General features: G+C 45.4%; 1 protein-coding gene across 1 annotated transcript in view; it reads left to right on the top strand.

The window, feature by feature from the left end:
• The window catches only part of LOC149443823 (synaptotagmin-like protein 4), a 30,929-nt gene extending 12,929 nt beyond the window's left edge, over nt 1–18,000 (top strand). The window contains exons 6-11 of the mRNA XM_089655239.1: nt 157–259; nt 381–542; nt 5,710–5,809; nt 8,776–8,875; nt 15,868–16,076; nt 17,603–18,000. Coding sequence (XP_089511365.1) covers nt 157–259; nt 381–542; nt 5,710–5,809; nt 8,776–8,875; nt 15,868–16,076; nt 17,603–17,742 — 814 coding nt within the window. The 3' untranslated portion in view covers nt 17,743–18,000. The remainder of the gene's footprint in view (nt 1–156; nt 260–380; nt 543–5,709; nt 5,810–8,775; nt 8,876–15,867; nt 16,077–17,602) is intronic.
• The last annotated feature ends 329 nt before the right edge of the window (nt 18,001–18,329 follow it).

Genomic DNA, 18,329 nt, shown 5'->3' with positions numbered 1-18,329 from the left:
GGGAGGAACCTGTGCTGGGGACTGCCTAGAAGGAAGTCCAGAAAGAACTGTCACTCTGTCTTGGTCAGAACCGTGGTCTGCCATTCTGTAGAGAGAATATATTTTGCTGTGTATTTAGGAAGTGTTGAGTTCTACATCTGCAATCCCTTCTTCTAGATACGTCAAGTCCTATCTCCTGCCTGACAAGTCCCGTCAAGGAAAACGCAAAACTACAATTAAACGGAACACCATCAACCCTGTGTATGCTGAAACATTGCAGGTAAGTAGAATGATTTGATGTCATTGAAAAAAAAATTCTCTATAATTTATTTTATTTAAAGCTGAACTTTGGTCATCTTTAAAAAGCCAAAAAATATTCGGCTTTATTTCTTTGTCTCTAGTACATTGTCCCGGAGCCGGTCCTGCTCTCCAGAACCTTACAGCTGTCTGTCTGGCACCATGACCGCTTTGGAAGGAATACATTCCTGGGGGAGGTGAACCTGCCTTTGGACTCCTGGAACTTTGACAGTACGATGGACGAGTGTCTTCCTCTGCATGGCAGGGTGACTCTTCTCACATTTCTCTCATTTACCAGTGACAACGATTTATTTGGTGGCAACAATTTCAGTTTTCATGTTTTTTTTTTTTTTAATTTGTTTATTTGATACAAATATAAGCAAACAGGTAACAAATATGTGCAGGTCACCAGAAATCCACGTACAAAAACAAACATCATATAGAGTGGTATGACTGCCATAGCCAGTAGAGGACATTTACATTGATGTAAGACCATGGCACTGTCTATGTCGGTGGAATGTCATAAACAATGAGACCGATTTAGGAGGATTACATAAATAGGGAGCACTGGAAGGTATAGAGGGATGGAGTAGATGATAGGATAGACTGTGATCATCTTGAACACTGCAAACCGAGAGACAGCAAGGGGGGCATTGCCATCAACTCTTCTAGGAGGAAGGATATATAGGAAACAGTCTGGTGATAGAGCAAGAACATGACGAGCACAGGGGTTGAGGAAGAGGGACAAAGAGGGAAAGGTGGCTGGGGGGGAAAGGGTAGAGAAGGAAGTGGGGAAGAGGAAAGGACCAAGATCAAGGAATTGGAGAAGGAAAGGTAGGATGAAAAGGAGGGGCTGAAAGGGAAGAGCAGCTGGAGAAAGGAGCAGAAGTACAGAGGGGGTCTGAGCACCCTCTTCCGGGGAGAAACACCAGTGAAAAATGCAACTCACTGGGAGGGAGTGCATTCTTTCAAGTAGGCATCCATATACACAAAATATTTCCAAAGCCTCCACATGTCCCAAAAGGTCTCTTCCACATTACGCAAAGTGACTAAGAGGTCCTCCATGTCCCTGAGTTCATTCACCTTGGAGAACCAGAGAAATAGTATAGGAAGATTAATGTCATTCCAACGAGTGGGATGCAGGCCTTAGCCATGTTCAGCAATTGAATTGTAAGAGAGACCTTCTATTTCTTGATGGGCCTTTCAGACAGGTACAGCAGGCAAGCCACTGAGTTGTCCTGCAAATCAACAGCGGTGAGTTGTTTATTTATGTCAGTCACCTCCTGCCAACACTGGAGTTTCAGGCATTGCCAGAAAATATGGAGTAAAGTGCAATTTTTTATGACGCAATGCCAGCAAAGATTGGAGATCCTTGGTGAGAGGTGGTGAAGCTCGGTAGTGACCTGATACCACCTGGTAAGGATTTTATAACTGTACCCTGGTGGCAATAGAGAATTTTTGGCCAAAATGTAGAATTTTTTCCTTCTGCACAGTCATGAATGACATGCCCAACTCAGACTCCCATTTGGTAAGAAAGGGGGAAGTGTAGTCAGCCTCTGGATGGACGAGTAAATCAGAGAGACTGTGGCGAACCTGTTCCCCTTATGACACATCGCCTCAAAGGCAGTCAGCAGGCGATTAATATCTGGCATGCGAGACAACATGCGGGGGTAATGACACAATTGAAGGTCTGCCCAGAAATCTAAGGAGGGTCTACCAAGCGGGTAAGGTCCGTGGAGACTAAGCCCCCGTCTGAGGTCAGGAAATCTGTCATATAGGTATATCCACTGGTTTTGAAGCGATGGAAATGCTTATTGTGAAGTCCTCAGATGAAATCTGGATTGCCCAAAATGGGGACCATGGGGAAGCAAGATGGAGAGATGGATGAGTTGCTAGAGGATTCCTAAGAGACCCGTAAAGTATTTCCAAGAGTAGGGTGCATACAAAGATCCTTGGGCACGGGAGTCTAGCCACAGCCAACTCATAGCAGTTCCTTGGGCATCTTCCAGTTCAATGGCAACCCAGTGTTTGGCTGCACTGCCAGTTGACTAGGCATGTGTGATGGGCCACTCAGTAATAGGAGCAGATATAGGGAAGACCACCACCCCACATACCTTATGTAGGAAGAGGATATGCAGAGCTAGGCATGGTTTTCTATGAGATCAGATAAATGCTCAGAACATGGTACCAACTTTCTTAAAAAATAGCGTGGGTAACCGAATGGGAAGGGCTTGCAGTTAGTAAGGCACGTGGGGGAGCACCATCTTTTTTTAAAGCACTACAATGGCCAAACCCGATCAGCATGAGTGAATGCCAGTGTAACAAGTCTCCCTTGATTTTAAGCAACAGTGGTGTGTAATTTGGAGAGTATAGATCAGAAAGATCTGGCGTAATATTTGTTCCCAAATACCGGATTGAGTTTGTAGCCCACTGGGTTGGGTAAAGATGTGAGGGGTCTGTTATGAAAAAAAATCAGGTCGTCCGCATTGGCTGCAACCTTGTGCATTCCAGAGGATTTGTGGTAGCCAGCAATAATGGAGTCGGCTTGGACTGTACAAAGAAATGGTTCCAACGTTAAAATGAAAGGGGAAAGGGGGCACCTCTGTCATGTCCCGCAGGAAATGGGAACAAAAAATTTGTTCTAGTTTCAGAGGCTGAGGGCTGAGAATACAGGGAAGAAATCCAACAGAGCATGAAGGCCCCAAGCCAATGTGGGCCAGGGTCGCCTGCATAAATTGCTAATTAACCCGGTCAAATGCCTCTTCAATGTCGGTGGAGAGTAAAACGAGCATGTGTTTGGAGGTCTTAGTGGCAAGGATCCGGTTGAGGACCCAAATGGTGTTGTCTCAGGGCTCCTAAAGTGGGACAAAGCCTACTTGATCTTTGTGCATCAGTCAAGGGATGTAACATAGTAAGCGATGAGCTAGGATTTTCATGAAAAGTTTCAGGTCAGTATTTAGTACAGCTATCCGGTGATAGCTGCCACTGTGTGATGGGCCCTTCCTTTCCTTGGGGACCAGGGAAATATACATCCAGAGCACGTCCGCCAGGAAACTTTTTAACGTCTTTTAAACGTCTTATATTAGGCCGGGGTCAGGCCATCAGGGCCTGGAGCCTTCTTTGGTTTAGATTGCGAGAGCACCATCCCTAATTCCTCCACAGTAATCAGAGTTTCAAATTTTTGGTAATCGGAATGGGAAAGAGAACTGATTTCCGACATTTTGATCAATTTTTATTTAAGGAATTATGACCCTACATGACAGGAAACATGTCAGTTAAGGAAGTTGGGTACACACAGTAATGGTGCAATACAATGGTGGCCTGGAATAGGGATGAGCTGACAGTTCAGTCCAAGCTTTGTTTCTTTGGGCATTTGAACCAACGTCCAAACGTTAGATCGTTCTGTGTCCTGTTTTGCAAGACTGTCAGGGATGCGGGTATGACCAGAAGTGTGTGGACTGACACAGGGAAACGCAGGCTTCAGATATAGTAAATAATATAATTTATTAAGACTAACAATACAAACGCAGTGCAAAACTAAACATAACACAGTGCAAACAAACTGAACCAAACCTCCAACAGATAACAAACATACAATACAAGAGTAGTCAGGCAGGCCGGGTCGGTAGCAAACGGGCAAACGGAGTACCAGGAGCAGGCGGGAGAGTGGTCAGGACTAGCCGAGGTCAGTACAGGCAGAGTTCAGGCAGCGTCAGGACAGAAGTAACAGGATCAGGAAACCAGGGCCAAGCAAACAGTACAACAAGGCACAGACTGCAGGTCTGGCCATCCCTTAAATACAACCCCTGCAATCAGCTTCAGGTGTTTGGCTGACTGCAGGGGTGAGTCTCTGATTGCTGAGAGCACCGCTGGCCAGCCCTGGTACTGCAGCCCACAAAGCAGGTGAGTCCCACCACTATTGACAAGTCCATTCCTGACAAAGGCCCATATGTAGAATTTCTACCGCTTCTATATATGACAGCTTTCTGCCTGCGGGAAGGTCTGCCTTATGATTTGACCATTGTGATTGGCTGACACAATAGTCACATAATCAAGAGCAGGTACTGTTGGTCCCCAATCAGTAGCACAGACCAGGAGCAGTCTGTTGTGCAAATATGGAAGGAGCGCCAGACCAAAAGATAAGAGTCCAAATTCATTTATTGGTGTTATGTTAAGACAGCCAATGCATTTTTGGAGGTCAAAGGAGCTCCCCCTTCATCAGGACTATTATAAATAATGTAATGTAAAAATAATTGTAACTGATAAAATCATGAGCCTAATATGATTTTGTTAGTCACAATTATTTTTACATTATATTATGTTTTATTGCAGCCCTGATGAAGGGGGGTTCCTTTGACCACCGAAATGCGTTGGCTGTCTTTTAACATAACAATGAATTTGGATTCTTATCTTTTGGCCTAGCGCTCCTTCCATGCAGGGCCTTGGATAAGGGGGTACCACCATTCCTCCTGTAAGGGGCCCAGGCCAGCAGGGGTGAAGGTGAAGTGAATGTGGGCAGGGAGGGCGATCAGCACAGCATGGAAGGGGGGGGGGCATTACTGAAACCAATTCCCAGTATGGCTCTTTCTTCAGCAGCTTAAATCTGGTTTCTTCTCCTCTCCCTCATTCTGGCTTTCAGCTACTGTAGAGAGAGCCATATGGGGCTTCGGTTCCAGCAACTCCCCCCTCCCCCCTCGCCACACCCATAACCCTCCCTGTGTACCATACGTTTCCCCCTGCTGCCCAAGCCCCCTGTGTGCCCCCATGCCACAGTGCTGTTGGCTTGCCTCCTCTCCTTCCCACCGGCAGCTGCAAGCACACAATAGGATCCTTCAGGATGGAGAGTGGGAAAAGGATCCTGTAAATATGTCACATTTATAAGCCCCTTCCTTTTCTGAATGAACACAATGGGTGATTGGTACCAATCGCTCACTGTGTTCATTGATAACAGAAGCATAGTAAACAGTTGTTTTTTTTGAGGGGGTGGGGCCCTGTCAGGTTGGCTGTATGGGGCCCCGTGGGTTCTAACAGCAGCCCTGCTTCCATGTGCACACTTTTTTCCTGTTAACCTGCTGAAGTACCCACAGTAGGGTGGCCTTGCCTATTATGAGCAGCCTAGACTGAGCCACTGAGCTCTTCAAGTGTTTTTTGCCTTCCTTACTACCTTGTTTAAACTCAAACAAACTTCCAGCACCTCTTGGATGCCCTTTTTTTCACAGGAGCTGTCTGTGACAGCTCAGTCTGTGTGCTGTGAATGCGGTATCCGCACAGAAACCTCTGCTGCCCATAGCCCTATATGTGCCACGTGTTGGCAACCCTCTTTCCTGCCACACATCTGCATTACATGGCTGGCAGGAGGTTGGGATGTGCTGATGGCATTTATACTGTATGTAGCATCTATTTATTACCTCTTTTTTTTTTTTTTCTATACAGGGCAGTGGCGATGGGGCACCCAACTACAAAGGGGAACTGGTTGTGTCCTTAAAGTACGTCCCACCGTCCAAGTCCACGATTGGAAGTGAGAGAAAAAAAAGTGAGTGAAACTTTTATTTCCAGAAATAATTTCTCTTTTACATTTCTAAAGTTATTGCATAGTCCATGAAAAATGGTGTTCAAATCTGATCTCCAGCTTCACCTTCAGTCTTGCACGGTTGTACCGGCTCATCTCCTGGACTGAAATGGCTTCCTCTGATTTCACTGCACACTGTGAGCTTCTCACCATGTGCATTAGAAGCTGCAGAAAGTCTGATATAGCACATCTCATTTCCTGACTGGAGGGCATCCAGCATCATCTAGCCCTTTCCACCCCAGCCTGATCATCCCTGGCCCTCCCCTTTCATTCATTTGAGTTCAGATCTTTTAATTAGGCTCAGCTTCACATGTAGGTAGTGCCGGGACAAGGTCATCTAGCGTCCAGGGAAAAGATGCCAAACTGCGCCCCCTGTTGATGATGTGTAAGCCCAGCAGTCACTCACTTGTCAAAATAACTGTGCAGCTCAGTTTTAACATTGGGCACATGCTTGCGTAGATGGCTCTCTCCTCCACTTGTGGTTTTCTCTTCTGCACTCTGTGGTGGGGGGCTGTGCTCTCTCTCCCTCTCATCCTTCCTGCTAGTGCAGCTCCTGTGTGTCTATGAACTGGCAGGAAGGAGAAGGGGGAGTGAGGACACAGCCTGCACCGCCTCCCAGCTCTTTCCTCCTCCCCTTGCTGCTACCAGTGCTGGGCTGACAGGGATAGTGATGTCATTGTCACTACTCTTGTTAGCCTTGTAACAGAAGGAAGACACCCCAAACAATGCAGTTAACCATTGTGCCCAGGGCAGCCGCCCCTCCAGCCCACCCCTTGTCCCTGTATGTAGACATTTCCTGGGGTGGTCTGTATACAAATCCAGCCTGCGCTCTGTGGTGGGGTCTGTTCTCTCTCTCCCTCTCATCCTTCCTGCTAGTGCAGCTCCTGTGTGCCTGTGAACTGGCAGGAAGGAAAAGGGGGAGTGAGGACACAGCCAGCACCTCCTCCCAGCTCTCTCCACCTCCCCTTGCTGCTCCCATTGTGCCCAGGGCAGCTGCCCCTCCAGCCCACCCCTTGTCCCGGCCCTGCATGTAGATATTTCCTGGGGTGGTCTGTATGCATATGCACCCTGCCTGTTGTAAAGGGCAGAGCAGGGTTAGTAGGTGGTACTTCTTCTATGTTCCCGTCCTCATTGGGTACCAAGTGTGGGTCACATAGGAGACCTACCCTGGAGTGGGTTCTTCTGGGCTACGCTGGATACCTTGAACATGTTCGCTCTCCTTACACATCCTTTACTGTGTGTTGCACACCACTATTGACCCTTGTTGCATTTAGGAGGGACATGCTGAGCCTATGCCCTCTTCACCTGCTCAGTGTATCTCCACCAGCTCACTCCCAGTGACAGAATGGAATGCCGCCACGCACCCAGCGCTAACTCCATGCATGCACTCACTTAACTCTTCCTCTTCCATATCTGTGTCCTAGCTGGGGACCTCTGCTGTGCTGATCTTCTCCCATTTCTATGGGAGTCAGATCGCTCATAGAGAGAGAGTGCCAAAAACAAATCCCCCCACTGTAAGAGAATGTCCCACCTCTCACAGGTACACGCTTCACAGCGGGCTGCTTAAACCTCCGTTTTCATACCCCAATGTGTTCTATTGACCCACACTGTAGACCAGGGGTGGGCAAACTTTTTGACTTGAGGGCCGCAATGGGTTCATATATTGGACCCGGGGGCCGGACCAAGAGTAGATGAATGATGTGTATGTGTCATCCATAGTAAGTATAGTAATATTCCCCCATAGTAAGCATAGTAATTAATCCCCCATATAGTAATTCATCCCCCATAGTAATTCATCCCCCATATAGTAATTCATCCCCCATATAGTAATTCATCCCCCATAGTAATTCATCCCCCATAGTAATTAATCCCCCATATAGTAATTCATCCCCCATATAGTAATTCATCCCCCATAGTAATTCATCCCCCATATAGTAATTCATCCCCCATATAGTAATTCATCCCCCATAGTAATTAATCCCCCATTTAGTAATTCATCCCCCATAGTAATTCATCCCCCATATAGTAATTCATCCCCCATAGTAATTCATCCCCCATAGTAATTTATCCCCCATATAGTAATTCATTCCCCATAGTAATTAATCCCCCATATAGTAATTCATCCCCCATAGTAATTCATCCCCCATAGTAATTCATCCCCCATATAGTAATTCATCCCCCCTATAGTAATTCATTCCCCATAGTAATTCATCCCCCATATTAAGTCCCCAAGTCCTCCCTGTGTCAATTCACTTACCTTTGCTCCGTGCGTTCCTCTCGCCGTGTTCCCGCGCCGTTCCGGTCTTCAGGGCGGACTGTGAGAGGAGCCTAGCTCCCCTCACGTTCATCACGCTGCCCCACCTACACACATCCTGACAGCCATCCTGACAGTATCACGCTCCGCGGGCCGGATTAAAAGGTCCGCGGGCCGTAGTTTGCCCATTGCTGTTGTAGACTATATGTGCCGGTTACTTGTATTACACTCCTTTAGTAGCTTCAGAGGGGTGGACCAGCCTAGAATGGTGTATAAAATCTTTGTGAAGCCAAGGAGACTGTGGAGATCCTTTGGGTTGTAGAAGCCACGTGCCGAGGAACGAGGTCACCTACATCCAACATCAATACTTGAGTATAGCAAAACCAATAAGATAGCCACATGGGTTTGGCACTATTTTTTCACTTTCCTCAGCAGGGAAGAGGGGGGACAGTACTTGGAGCCATAGGGAACGTGCTGATAGTAAGAGAGAGTAGAGTCCAATCATCCCCCACACTGTAACGTATAGAAGTCATGAGGGAGCGCCCTTCGGACTTACAGCCAACCTATCATAAGCGCAGCATCGTATTATTACATAACTAAGTATTGCTGCTTTTAAAGTGAGAAACGGAGGATATATAAATTATAAAGCAGTATATTATCTCTACATTTCATCAAGGTAAGGCCGAAGAAGGAGGAGATCTTCATGTCTGGATTAAGGAGGCCAAAAACCTGACGGCAGTTAAAACGGGAGGAACATCTGACAGCTTTGTGAAGGGGTGAGAAATAATTACCTTTATCTATGGCATCCAGTGATGCTGTCAAGGGGGGGGGGTTATTAAAAATCAGCAACACTATGTGAATAAAGGAGGGTTATGCTGACCTGTCCGGAGACCAGTTTGCTGAAACTTGTCTCCCTTGCAAAGTTTTGTGCACTGATACTATTCGGGACCTTTGATGGATGGAATAGTGTCTGCCGCCGCTGACCACTGTGGTTCCTCCTGACAGCTCCTAGAGGTCTATGTATAAACAGTTTGCTGAACAAGTATGACACATCCTCTAAGATACACCAAAACTTGCTGTATTATGCCAAGCTGCGCTTTCTAAAGCGAGCAAAATCCTCTCTTGTATTAAGAGGTATAGACTCCAGAGAGAGAGATATCATTTCCCCCGGTACAAATCATTAGTAACACCTCATCTGGAATATGCAGTTCAGTTTTGGGCACCAAATCACAAAAATAACATTGGGGAACTGGAGAAAGTACAGAGAAGGGCAAACAAACTGATAAGAGGCATGGAGGAGATCAGCTATGAGGAAAGATTAGAGGAATGGAATTTATTCTCTCTTGAGAAGAGGAGATTAAGGGGGGATATGATCTCCATGTATAATACATAAGGGGGGATATGATCTCCATGTATAATACATAAGGGGGGATATGATCGCCATGTATAATATATAAGGGGGGATATGATCTCCATGTATAATACATAAGGGGGGGATATGATCTCCATGTATAATACATAAGGGGGATATGATCTCCATGTATAATACATACGGGGGATATGATCACCATGTATAATATATAAGGGGGGATATGATCTCCATGTATAATACATAAGGGGGGATATGATCTCCATGTATAATACATACGGGGGATATGATCACCATGTATAATATATAAGGGGGGATATGATCACCATGTATAATACATAAGGGGGGATATGATCTCCATGTATAATACATAAGGGGGATATGATCTCCATGTATAATACATAAGGGGGGGATATGATCACCATGTATAATATATAAGGGGGAATATGATCTCCATGTATAATACATAAGGGGGGATATGATCTCCATGTATAATACATAAGGGGGATATGATCACCATGTATAATATATAAGGGGGAATATGATCTCCATGTATAATACATAAGGGGGGATATGATCTCCATGTATAATACATAAGGGGGGGGGATATGATCACCATGTATAATACATAAGGGGGGATATGATCACCATGTATAATACATAAGGGGGGATATGATCTCCATGTATAATACATAAGGGGGGGATATGATCTCCATGTATAATACATAAGGGGGGATATGATCACCATGTATAATACATAAGGCGGGATATGATCTCCATGTATTAATACATAAGGGGGGATATGATCTCCATGTATAATACATAAGGGGGGTATGATCTCCATGTATAATACATAAGGGGGATATGATCTCCATGTATAATACATAAGGGGGATATGATCTCCATGTATAATACATAAGGGGGGATATGATCTCCATGTATAATACATAAGGGGGGATATGATCTCCATGTATAATACATAAGGGGGGATATGATCACCATGTATAATACATAAGGGGGATATGATCTCCATGTATAATACATAAGGGGGGATATGATCTCCATGTATAATACATAAGGGGGATATGATCTCCATGTATAATACATAAGGGGGGATATGATCACCATGTATAATATATAAGGGGGATATGATCTCCATGTATAATACATAAAGGGGGATATGATCTCCATGTATAATACATAAGGGGGATATGATCTCCATGTATAATACATAAGGGGGGGATATGATCACCATGTATAATACATTATTATTATTATTATTATTATTATTATACAGTATTTATAAAGCGCCAATAGTTCGCTCAGCGCTGTACATTACAAAGGGAGACAGAACATGTGACAGAACAATACCAATACAATGCAAAACATGAGGGGATCAAGGGCCCTGCTCTTTCGAGCTTACAATCTAGGAGGGAGGGGGTGGTGGCACAGGAGGAGATAGCTGTGGGGGATGGAGTGGTAGGAAGAGTGGAGGAGGGAGGCAAGTTAGCAGGGGGTGGGGTAGGCTTCCCTGAAGAGATGGGTTTTCAGGGTGCGCCTAAAGGAGAGGAGAGTAGGTGATAATCTGATGGGTTGGGGCAGGGAGTTCCAGAGGATGGGTGACACCCTGGAGAAGTCCTGGAGGCGGGCATGGGAGGAGGAGACCAGGGAACTAGAGAGAAGGAGGTCTTGTGAGGAGCGGAGTGTGCGTGTTGGGTGGTACTTGGATATTAGGTCGGTGATGTAGTTCGGGGCAGTATGGTGGACAGCTTTGTACGTCAGCGTTAGGATTTTGAATTTGATCCGTTGCGCAATCGGAAGCCAGTGGAGGGATTGGCAGAGGGGGGTGGCGGAGACAGAGCGGTTGGAAAGGTGAATGAGTCTGGCAGCCGTGTTCAGGATGGACTGAAGAGGGGATAGCCAGCGGCGAGGCAGGCCAGTGAGGAGGGAGTTGCAGTAGTCGAGTCGTGATATGATGAGGGAGTGGATGAGCTGTTTAGTGGTTTCTGGGGTTAGGAACGTGCGGATTTTGGCGATGTTGCGGAGGTGGAGTCTGCACGAGTTTGTTAAAGATTGGACTTGGGGCTGGAAGGATAGGTTGGAGTCCAGAATGACACCCAGTACTCTGGCCTGCAGGGCGGGTTTGATGGTAGCGTTGTTGGATGTGACGGAGAAATCAATGGGGGGTGGTGTCCGGGCTGGGGGGAAGACAAGAAACTCGTTTTTGGAGAGGTTCAATTTAAGGAAGTGGAGCGACATCCAGTCTGATATGTCGCTCAGTAGGTGTGTGATTCGGGCTGAGACCAAGGGGGTGAGGTGGGGGGGATATGATCTCTATGTATAATACATAAGGGGGGATATGATCTCCGTGTATTAATACATAAGGGGGATATGATCTCCATTTATAATACATAAGGTGGGATATGATCTCCATGTATAATAAGGGGGATATGATCTCCATGTATAATACATAAGGGGGATATGATCACCATGTATAATACATAAGGGGGATATGATCTCCATTTATAATACATAAGGTGGGATATGATCTCCATGTATAATAAGGGGGATATGATCTCCATGTATAATACATAAGGGGGGGATATGATCACCATGTATAATACATAAGGGGGGTATGATCACCATGTATAATACATAAGGGGGGATATGATCTCCATGTATAATACATAAGGGGGGATATGATCTCCATGTATAATACATAAGGGGAGGATATGATCACCATGTATAATACATAAGGGGGGGATATGATCTCCATGTATAATACATAAGGGGGGGATATGATCTCCATGTATAATACATAAGGGGGGATATGATCTCCATGTATAATACATAAGGGGGGATATGATCTCCATGTATAATACATAAGGGGGGATATGATCTCCATGTATAATACATCAGTGGTTCATATAGTGAACTTGGTGTAGAGTTATTCACCCTGAGGTCATCACAGAGGACAAGGGGGCGCTCTTTACATCTGGAGGAAAAGAAATGTAATCTCCAAACACGGAAAGGTTTCTTCACAGTAAGTGCTGTGAAAATGTGGAATAGACTCCCTCAAGAGTTGGTTCTGGTCAGCTCAGTGAATTGCTTTAAAAAAGTCCTGGATTCTTTCTTGGATACACAGAATATAACTGGATATAACATTTATAGGTAAAGTTGATCCAGGGAATATCTGATTGCCTCTCGGGGGATCAGGAAAGAATTTTTTTCCCCTGCAGGAGCAAATTGGATCATGCTTTGCTGGGTTTTTTGCCTTCCTCTGGATGAACTGTGGGTGTAGGATTATAACTTTTTTTTTTTTAATGGTTGAACTGGATGGACTTTTGTCTTTTTTTTATGTAACTATGTAACTACTTGTTATATACTATTCTGTATGACCGAAGCTCCATCTAGTGCCCAAAATGTGATATTTTGTTATAATGCCTCAGTCCAATCTTATGTCACACCTTAAGTTGCACTGGTGTGAATCAGGGCTTAGCATTGCTGAACACAGTTATGACATAGAGGTCGGCAGGAGGAACCAAAGGGGATACACTAATATACACACATGGAAGTGAGGGAGACTATCCAGCTGCCAACCGCCAAAATAGGGCGGCCGCTCTGTGCAGAATCTTGTATATATACGTGATTCTGCACCTCTGGGTTGAGGGCACGCGCGTACGCTGCCGCCATGCCGCTCTTGCTGTGATTAGTCACTGCAGAAGTCGATCAATGGGTGCCGGTCAATGAATGACCACTGGCACCTGCTGATCATCGAACTGACACACTGGACAGAGCTCTACATATGTAATACAATGCAGAGCTCCGTCCTGTCCGCGGGGATGTGCTGGACTTTGTTTCCCTGCAAAGCAGGGTCTAAAATCCAGCACATCTCTTAGTGAAAGCAGCACACTGTACACACACACACAAACACTGGATAGGCACACATTTAACCCTTTGATTGCCCCAGATGTTTAACCCCTTCCGAGCCAGTGTCATTAGTACAGTGACTGTATATTTTAGCGCTGATCACTATATTAGTGTCACTGGTTCCCACTAGTGTCACTAGTGAATGCAGGGTCCGGGGAGACCGGATATAGTGAATGCAGGGTCCGGGGAGACCTAATATAGTGAATGCAGGGTCCGGGGAGAGCAGATATAGTGAATGCAGGGTCTGGGGAGAGCACATATAGTGAATGCAGGGTCCAGGGAGACCTAATATAGTGAATGCAGGGTCCGGGGAGACCAGATATAGTGAATGCAGGGTCCGGGGAGACCACATATAGTGAATGCAGGGTCCAGGGAGAGAGCGGATATAGTGAATTCGGGGTCCGGGGAGACCGTATATAGTGAATGCAGGGTCCCGGGGAGACCAGATATAATGAATTCAGGGTCCGGGGAGACCGGATATAGTGAATGCAGGGTCTGGGGAGACCGGATATAGTGAATGCAGGGTCCGAGGAGACCGGATATAGTGAATGCAGGGTCCAGGGAGACCGGATATAGTGCATGCAGGGTCTAGGGAGACCGGATATAGTGCTTGCAGGGTCCGAGGAGACCAGATATAGTGAATGCAGGGTCTGGGGAGACCACATATAGTGAATGCAGGGTCCGGGGAGACCGGATATGGTGAATGCAGGGTCCGGGGAGACCGGATATAGTGAATGCAGAGTCCGGGGAGACCGGATATAGTGAATGCAGGGTCCGGGGAGACCGGATATAGTGAATGCAGGGTCCGGGGAGAGCGGATATAGTGAATGCAGGGTCCGGGGAGAGCGGATATAGTGAATGCAGGGTCTGGGGAGAGCGGATATAGTGAATGCAGGGTCTGGAGAGACCGGATATAGTGAATGCGGGGTTCGGGGAGACCAGATATAGTGAATGCAGGGTCCGGGGAGACCGGATATAGTGAATGCAGGGTCCGGGGAGACCAGATATAATGAATGCAGGGTCCGGGGAGACCGGATATAGTGAATGCAGGCTCCGGGGAGACCGGATATAATGAATGCAGGGTCCGGGGAGACTGGATATAATGAATGCAGGGTCCGGGGAGACCGGATATAGTGAATGCAGGGTCCGGGATTTAGGAACACTTTAAGATAATGTCCTAATGTTTATTAAGCAGTTGCTGACTGACATACAGCCAGGGAAGCAGCTGAGTAAACACGATTGGTGCTTTGTTAGCTGCTTTGGAGGACAGGGGAGACATTAGGGGTCTAAATGTCTCCATAACGTGTACCTGTCACCTACTCAAAGATATCACAAGGGGGCTTGTTAAATTAAAAAAAAATGTGGAAGAAAAAAAAAAAATTTTAAAAAGATTTTAGAGCATGCCTGTCCCCTCATGCATACATGCAAATGCGTGCGTAGTTCCATATCTAAATCTAAACGGTGATTGCTCCACACATGTGAGGTATCACCATGAATGTCAGAGTAAGAGCAATAATTCTAGGTCCATAATTCACTTTGAAAGCATCCCTTATGGACAATTTTAGGTATTGTAATTTGTCAAATTTTTCCCAGGCATGCGCAGTTTTAAATCTTGACATGTTTGGTGTCTTTAAAAAGACAACACAACATTATCTTTTATATTTCACCAAAAAAATGTAGTATTAAATTGTGTTTGTATGCAGGAAAATTCATTTAAAATGTAGATTCTTCCTGAATATCGTGTGATTTAAATAATTGCAGCAGCCACCATTTTATTTTCCAGGGCCTCTGCTTTTAGAAAATGTTTTAAGTAATTTTCTAGCAAAAATGTAGATTTGTTTCATGTATGTGAATGTTTTTCCCAGAAAGAAGGTATTAAAAGTCATCACATCACTGTGGTAAAGGAGCAAAGTTTAGGGGTCATGCAGGAACCCTTCATCACATGCCTAGTTATTATTATTATTATACAGGATTTATATGGCGCCAACAGTTTGCTCAGAGCTTTACAATATGACAGGAGACAATCCAGCAACAATGCAGTGCAATACAAGAGGGTTAGGAGCAGGGGCGGACTGACCATTTGGAAACTCGGGCACTGCCCGAGGGCCCGGGGTCAGTAGGGGGCCCCATGAGATGCCCCTGGTACCTTTTTCATAGGCTTTTTTGAGTTTGGGCAAGGACACAGGGGCCCCAATGATCCCCCTATTGATCGGGGGCCCCATGAGTTGTCAGCCCGCCCCTGGTTAGGAGGGCTCTGCTCCTTGGAAAGGGGTCCTGCAAGGCCCCAAAACACAGTACCTTTACAGCTGTGATGTGACCACTTTAATAAACGTTTGAATGTCATCGTGAAGATCCATGGTGTGCTGTTGATATATGCTTTGACTGTTATACACAGGGTCAACTTTCTTTATAAAATCCATTGACATTTGATGTTGAGCTGAAAGAAAATCTTTCTTGGTTCCTCTACAGATATTTACTACCAATCAAAGGTCGGAACACCAAGAGGAAGACACCGGTAGTCAAGAAGATGCTGAATCCTCACTACAATCACACGTTTGTCTATAATGGCGTCAAGCCTGATGATCTCCAGAACACATGCCTGGAACTGACAGTCTGGGATCGAGAACCTCTGTCCAGCAATGATTTCCTGGGAGGAGTAAGACTGGGTCCTGGAACTGGTGAGTGGGGTCTTTGGTCCTACTGTGTAACAGCTTTCCATGGGACTTGATGACTGAAGAGTCCCAGTGGTGTATGAGATGGACTGAAGAGTCGGAATGGTGAATGAGATGGACTGAAGAGTCAGAATGGTGTATGAGATGGACTGAAGATTCGGAATGGTGTGTGAGATGGACTGAAGATTCGGAATGGTGTGTGAGATGGACTGAAGAGTTGGAATGGTGTATGAGATGGACTGAAGAGTCCCAGTGGTGTGTGAGATGGACTGAAGAGTCGGAATGGTGTGTGAGATGGACTGAAGAGTCAGAATGGTGCATGAGATGGACTGAAGAGTCAGAATGGTGTATGAGATGGACTGAAGATTCGGAATGGTGTGTGAGATGGACTGAAGAGTCGGAATGGTGTGTGAGATGGACTGAAGATTCGGAATGGTGTGTGAGATGGACTGAAGAGTTGGAATGGTGTATGAGATGGACTGAAGAGTCGTAATGGTGTATGAGATGGACTGAAGAGTCCCAGTGGTGTGTGAGATGGACTGCAGAGTCCCAGTGGTGTGTGAGATGGACTGCAGAGTCCCAGTGGTGTGTGAGATGGACTGCAGAGTCCCAGTGGTGTGTGAGATGGACTGCAGAGTCCCAATGGTGTGTGAGATGGAAATAGAGGGGAAGGGTGTCCCTCATCTGACTTAATGAGTTGTGTGTGGATCTGGATAACACATCAGATTACAGTCTATTCACAGCATAATAGTATAATGATTCAGTAAGATGTTGCACAGTCTTCAGTGTGCCATCTGCTGTTTGCAGATGGATAATACAGTAGTACAATTAAATGTGTAATACTCATTTGACTAAACAGAATGAAAGAAATCTTTATGACCAATATTGCAACACATGCTGTTTTCTGATAACTGAAACTGAGAAGTTCAGTGACTTGGCCTTGGTTGGCATGGTTTAGACAATATATTGCTGCTGCTATAGGACTGGTCAGCAACCACACTACTTCCTGCTCACAGCCCTCCAGCTTTGCTGATCTGTGTAGGAAAGCCTCCTGGTGCCATATTCTACTCATGGATTCTGCTTCTGCATACATAGCCTGAGATGATGTCCTCAGTCTGCTGCAGGCCGGAGGAAGCATTTCCCCAGTTTCCTGTCCCCCACTAATCTGACTGCCACATTGTACCTTTGTAGTAAGGTAAAATCAGAGTAAGCTATTTCAGTCCAGGAGAGGAGCCTCTACAACACGGGTGTCAAACTGCGGCCCTCCAGCTGTTGAGAAACTACAAGTCCCATCATGCCTGTGCCTTTGGGAGTCATGCTTTTAATTGTCAGCCCCGCAATGCCATATGGGATTTGTAGTTCTGCAACAACAGGAGGGCCGCAGGTTGACACCCCTGCTCTACCAGAAGACTGAAGGGAAGGCTGGAGGTCAGGTTTAACTATAAATCATGTTATAAATAAGGAGGAAAGGTATTGTTTTCTAACTGGAGTTTACCAATTTTTACCAAATTCATTGGCTTGTCTTGTTCTAGGCGTATTCAATGGACAGCCGGTAGACTGGATGGACTCCACCGGAGAAGAGCTGAGCCTATGGAAGAAGATGGGACAATATCCTGGTTCCTGGGCTGAAGGAACCTTGCAGCTCCGTCCAAGCATGACCAGGTCAAAGTAATCCACTGTACTGGGGAGGCACAGCCTGGATCAGATGCCAGCTCACGTTCAATAAACTGTATATTAATGAAGGAAAAAAGTATGGAGTATTTTTAGTCCACCAATAATGTAAATTTTGTGATTATTTATTTTCCTTATGAGGTTTTAAATTATATTGGCACTGTTTTCATTGAACTTGATGGTGTATGGAATACTCTACTGGATCTGTTCTATAGCCACTTCGATTTTAGAGGAATAAACTTCTAGATGGTTCATTCTACGTTGTGACGTCATATCCTCCCAAGATAAATTCTGTCACTATTATCTGTCTGTATATACACACACTCGTCTGCTGTTTTTGTTATGTTTCACAAACCAACACTAAATATATGACCATTAAATATGGGTTAGAAATGGTTGCCATATCAGCGGTTTATTGGCATTTTATTTCATTTTTTTTTATAGTGGTGTGTCCATAATAACTCTTTGATATTAGATCAAGCTGTTATAACAATGAATGTTCCTCAAAAGTGTAACCACGCTAAATGTTTTCAAACCAATAAAAAGCAGCTGGCATGCTACAATATTTACCATAGTCAAAAAAATGAT

This window comes from Staurois parvus, unplaced genomic scaffold (genome assembly GCF_062004578.1).
Source record: "Staurois parvus isolate SC_StPar_1 unplaced genomic scaffold, SC_StPar_1.0 ptg000828l, whole genome shotgun sequence".
NCBI lineage: Eukaryota > Metazoa > Chordata > Amphibia > Anura > Ranidae > Staurois > Staurois parvus.
The sequence above is the reverse complement of the archived record's forward strand: the minus strand, read 5'-3'. Positions and strand labels throughout refer to the sequence as shown.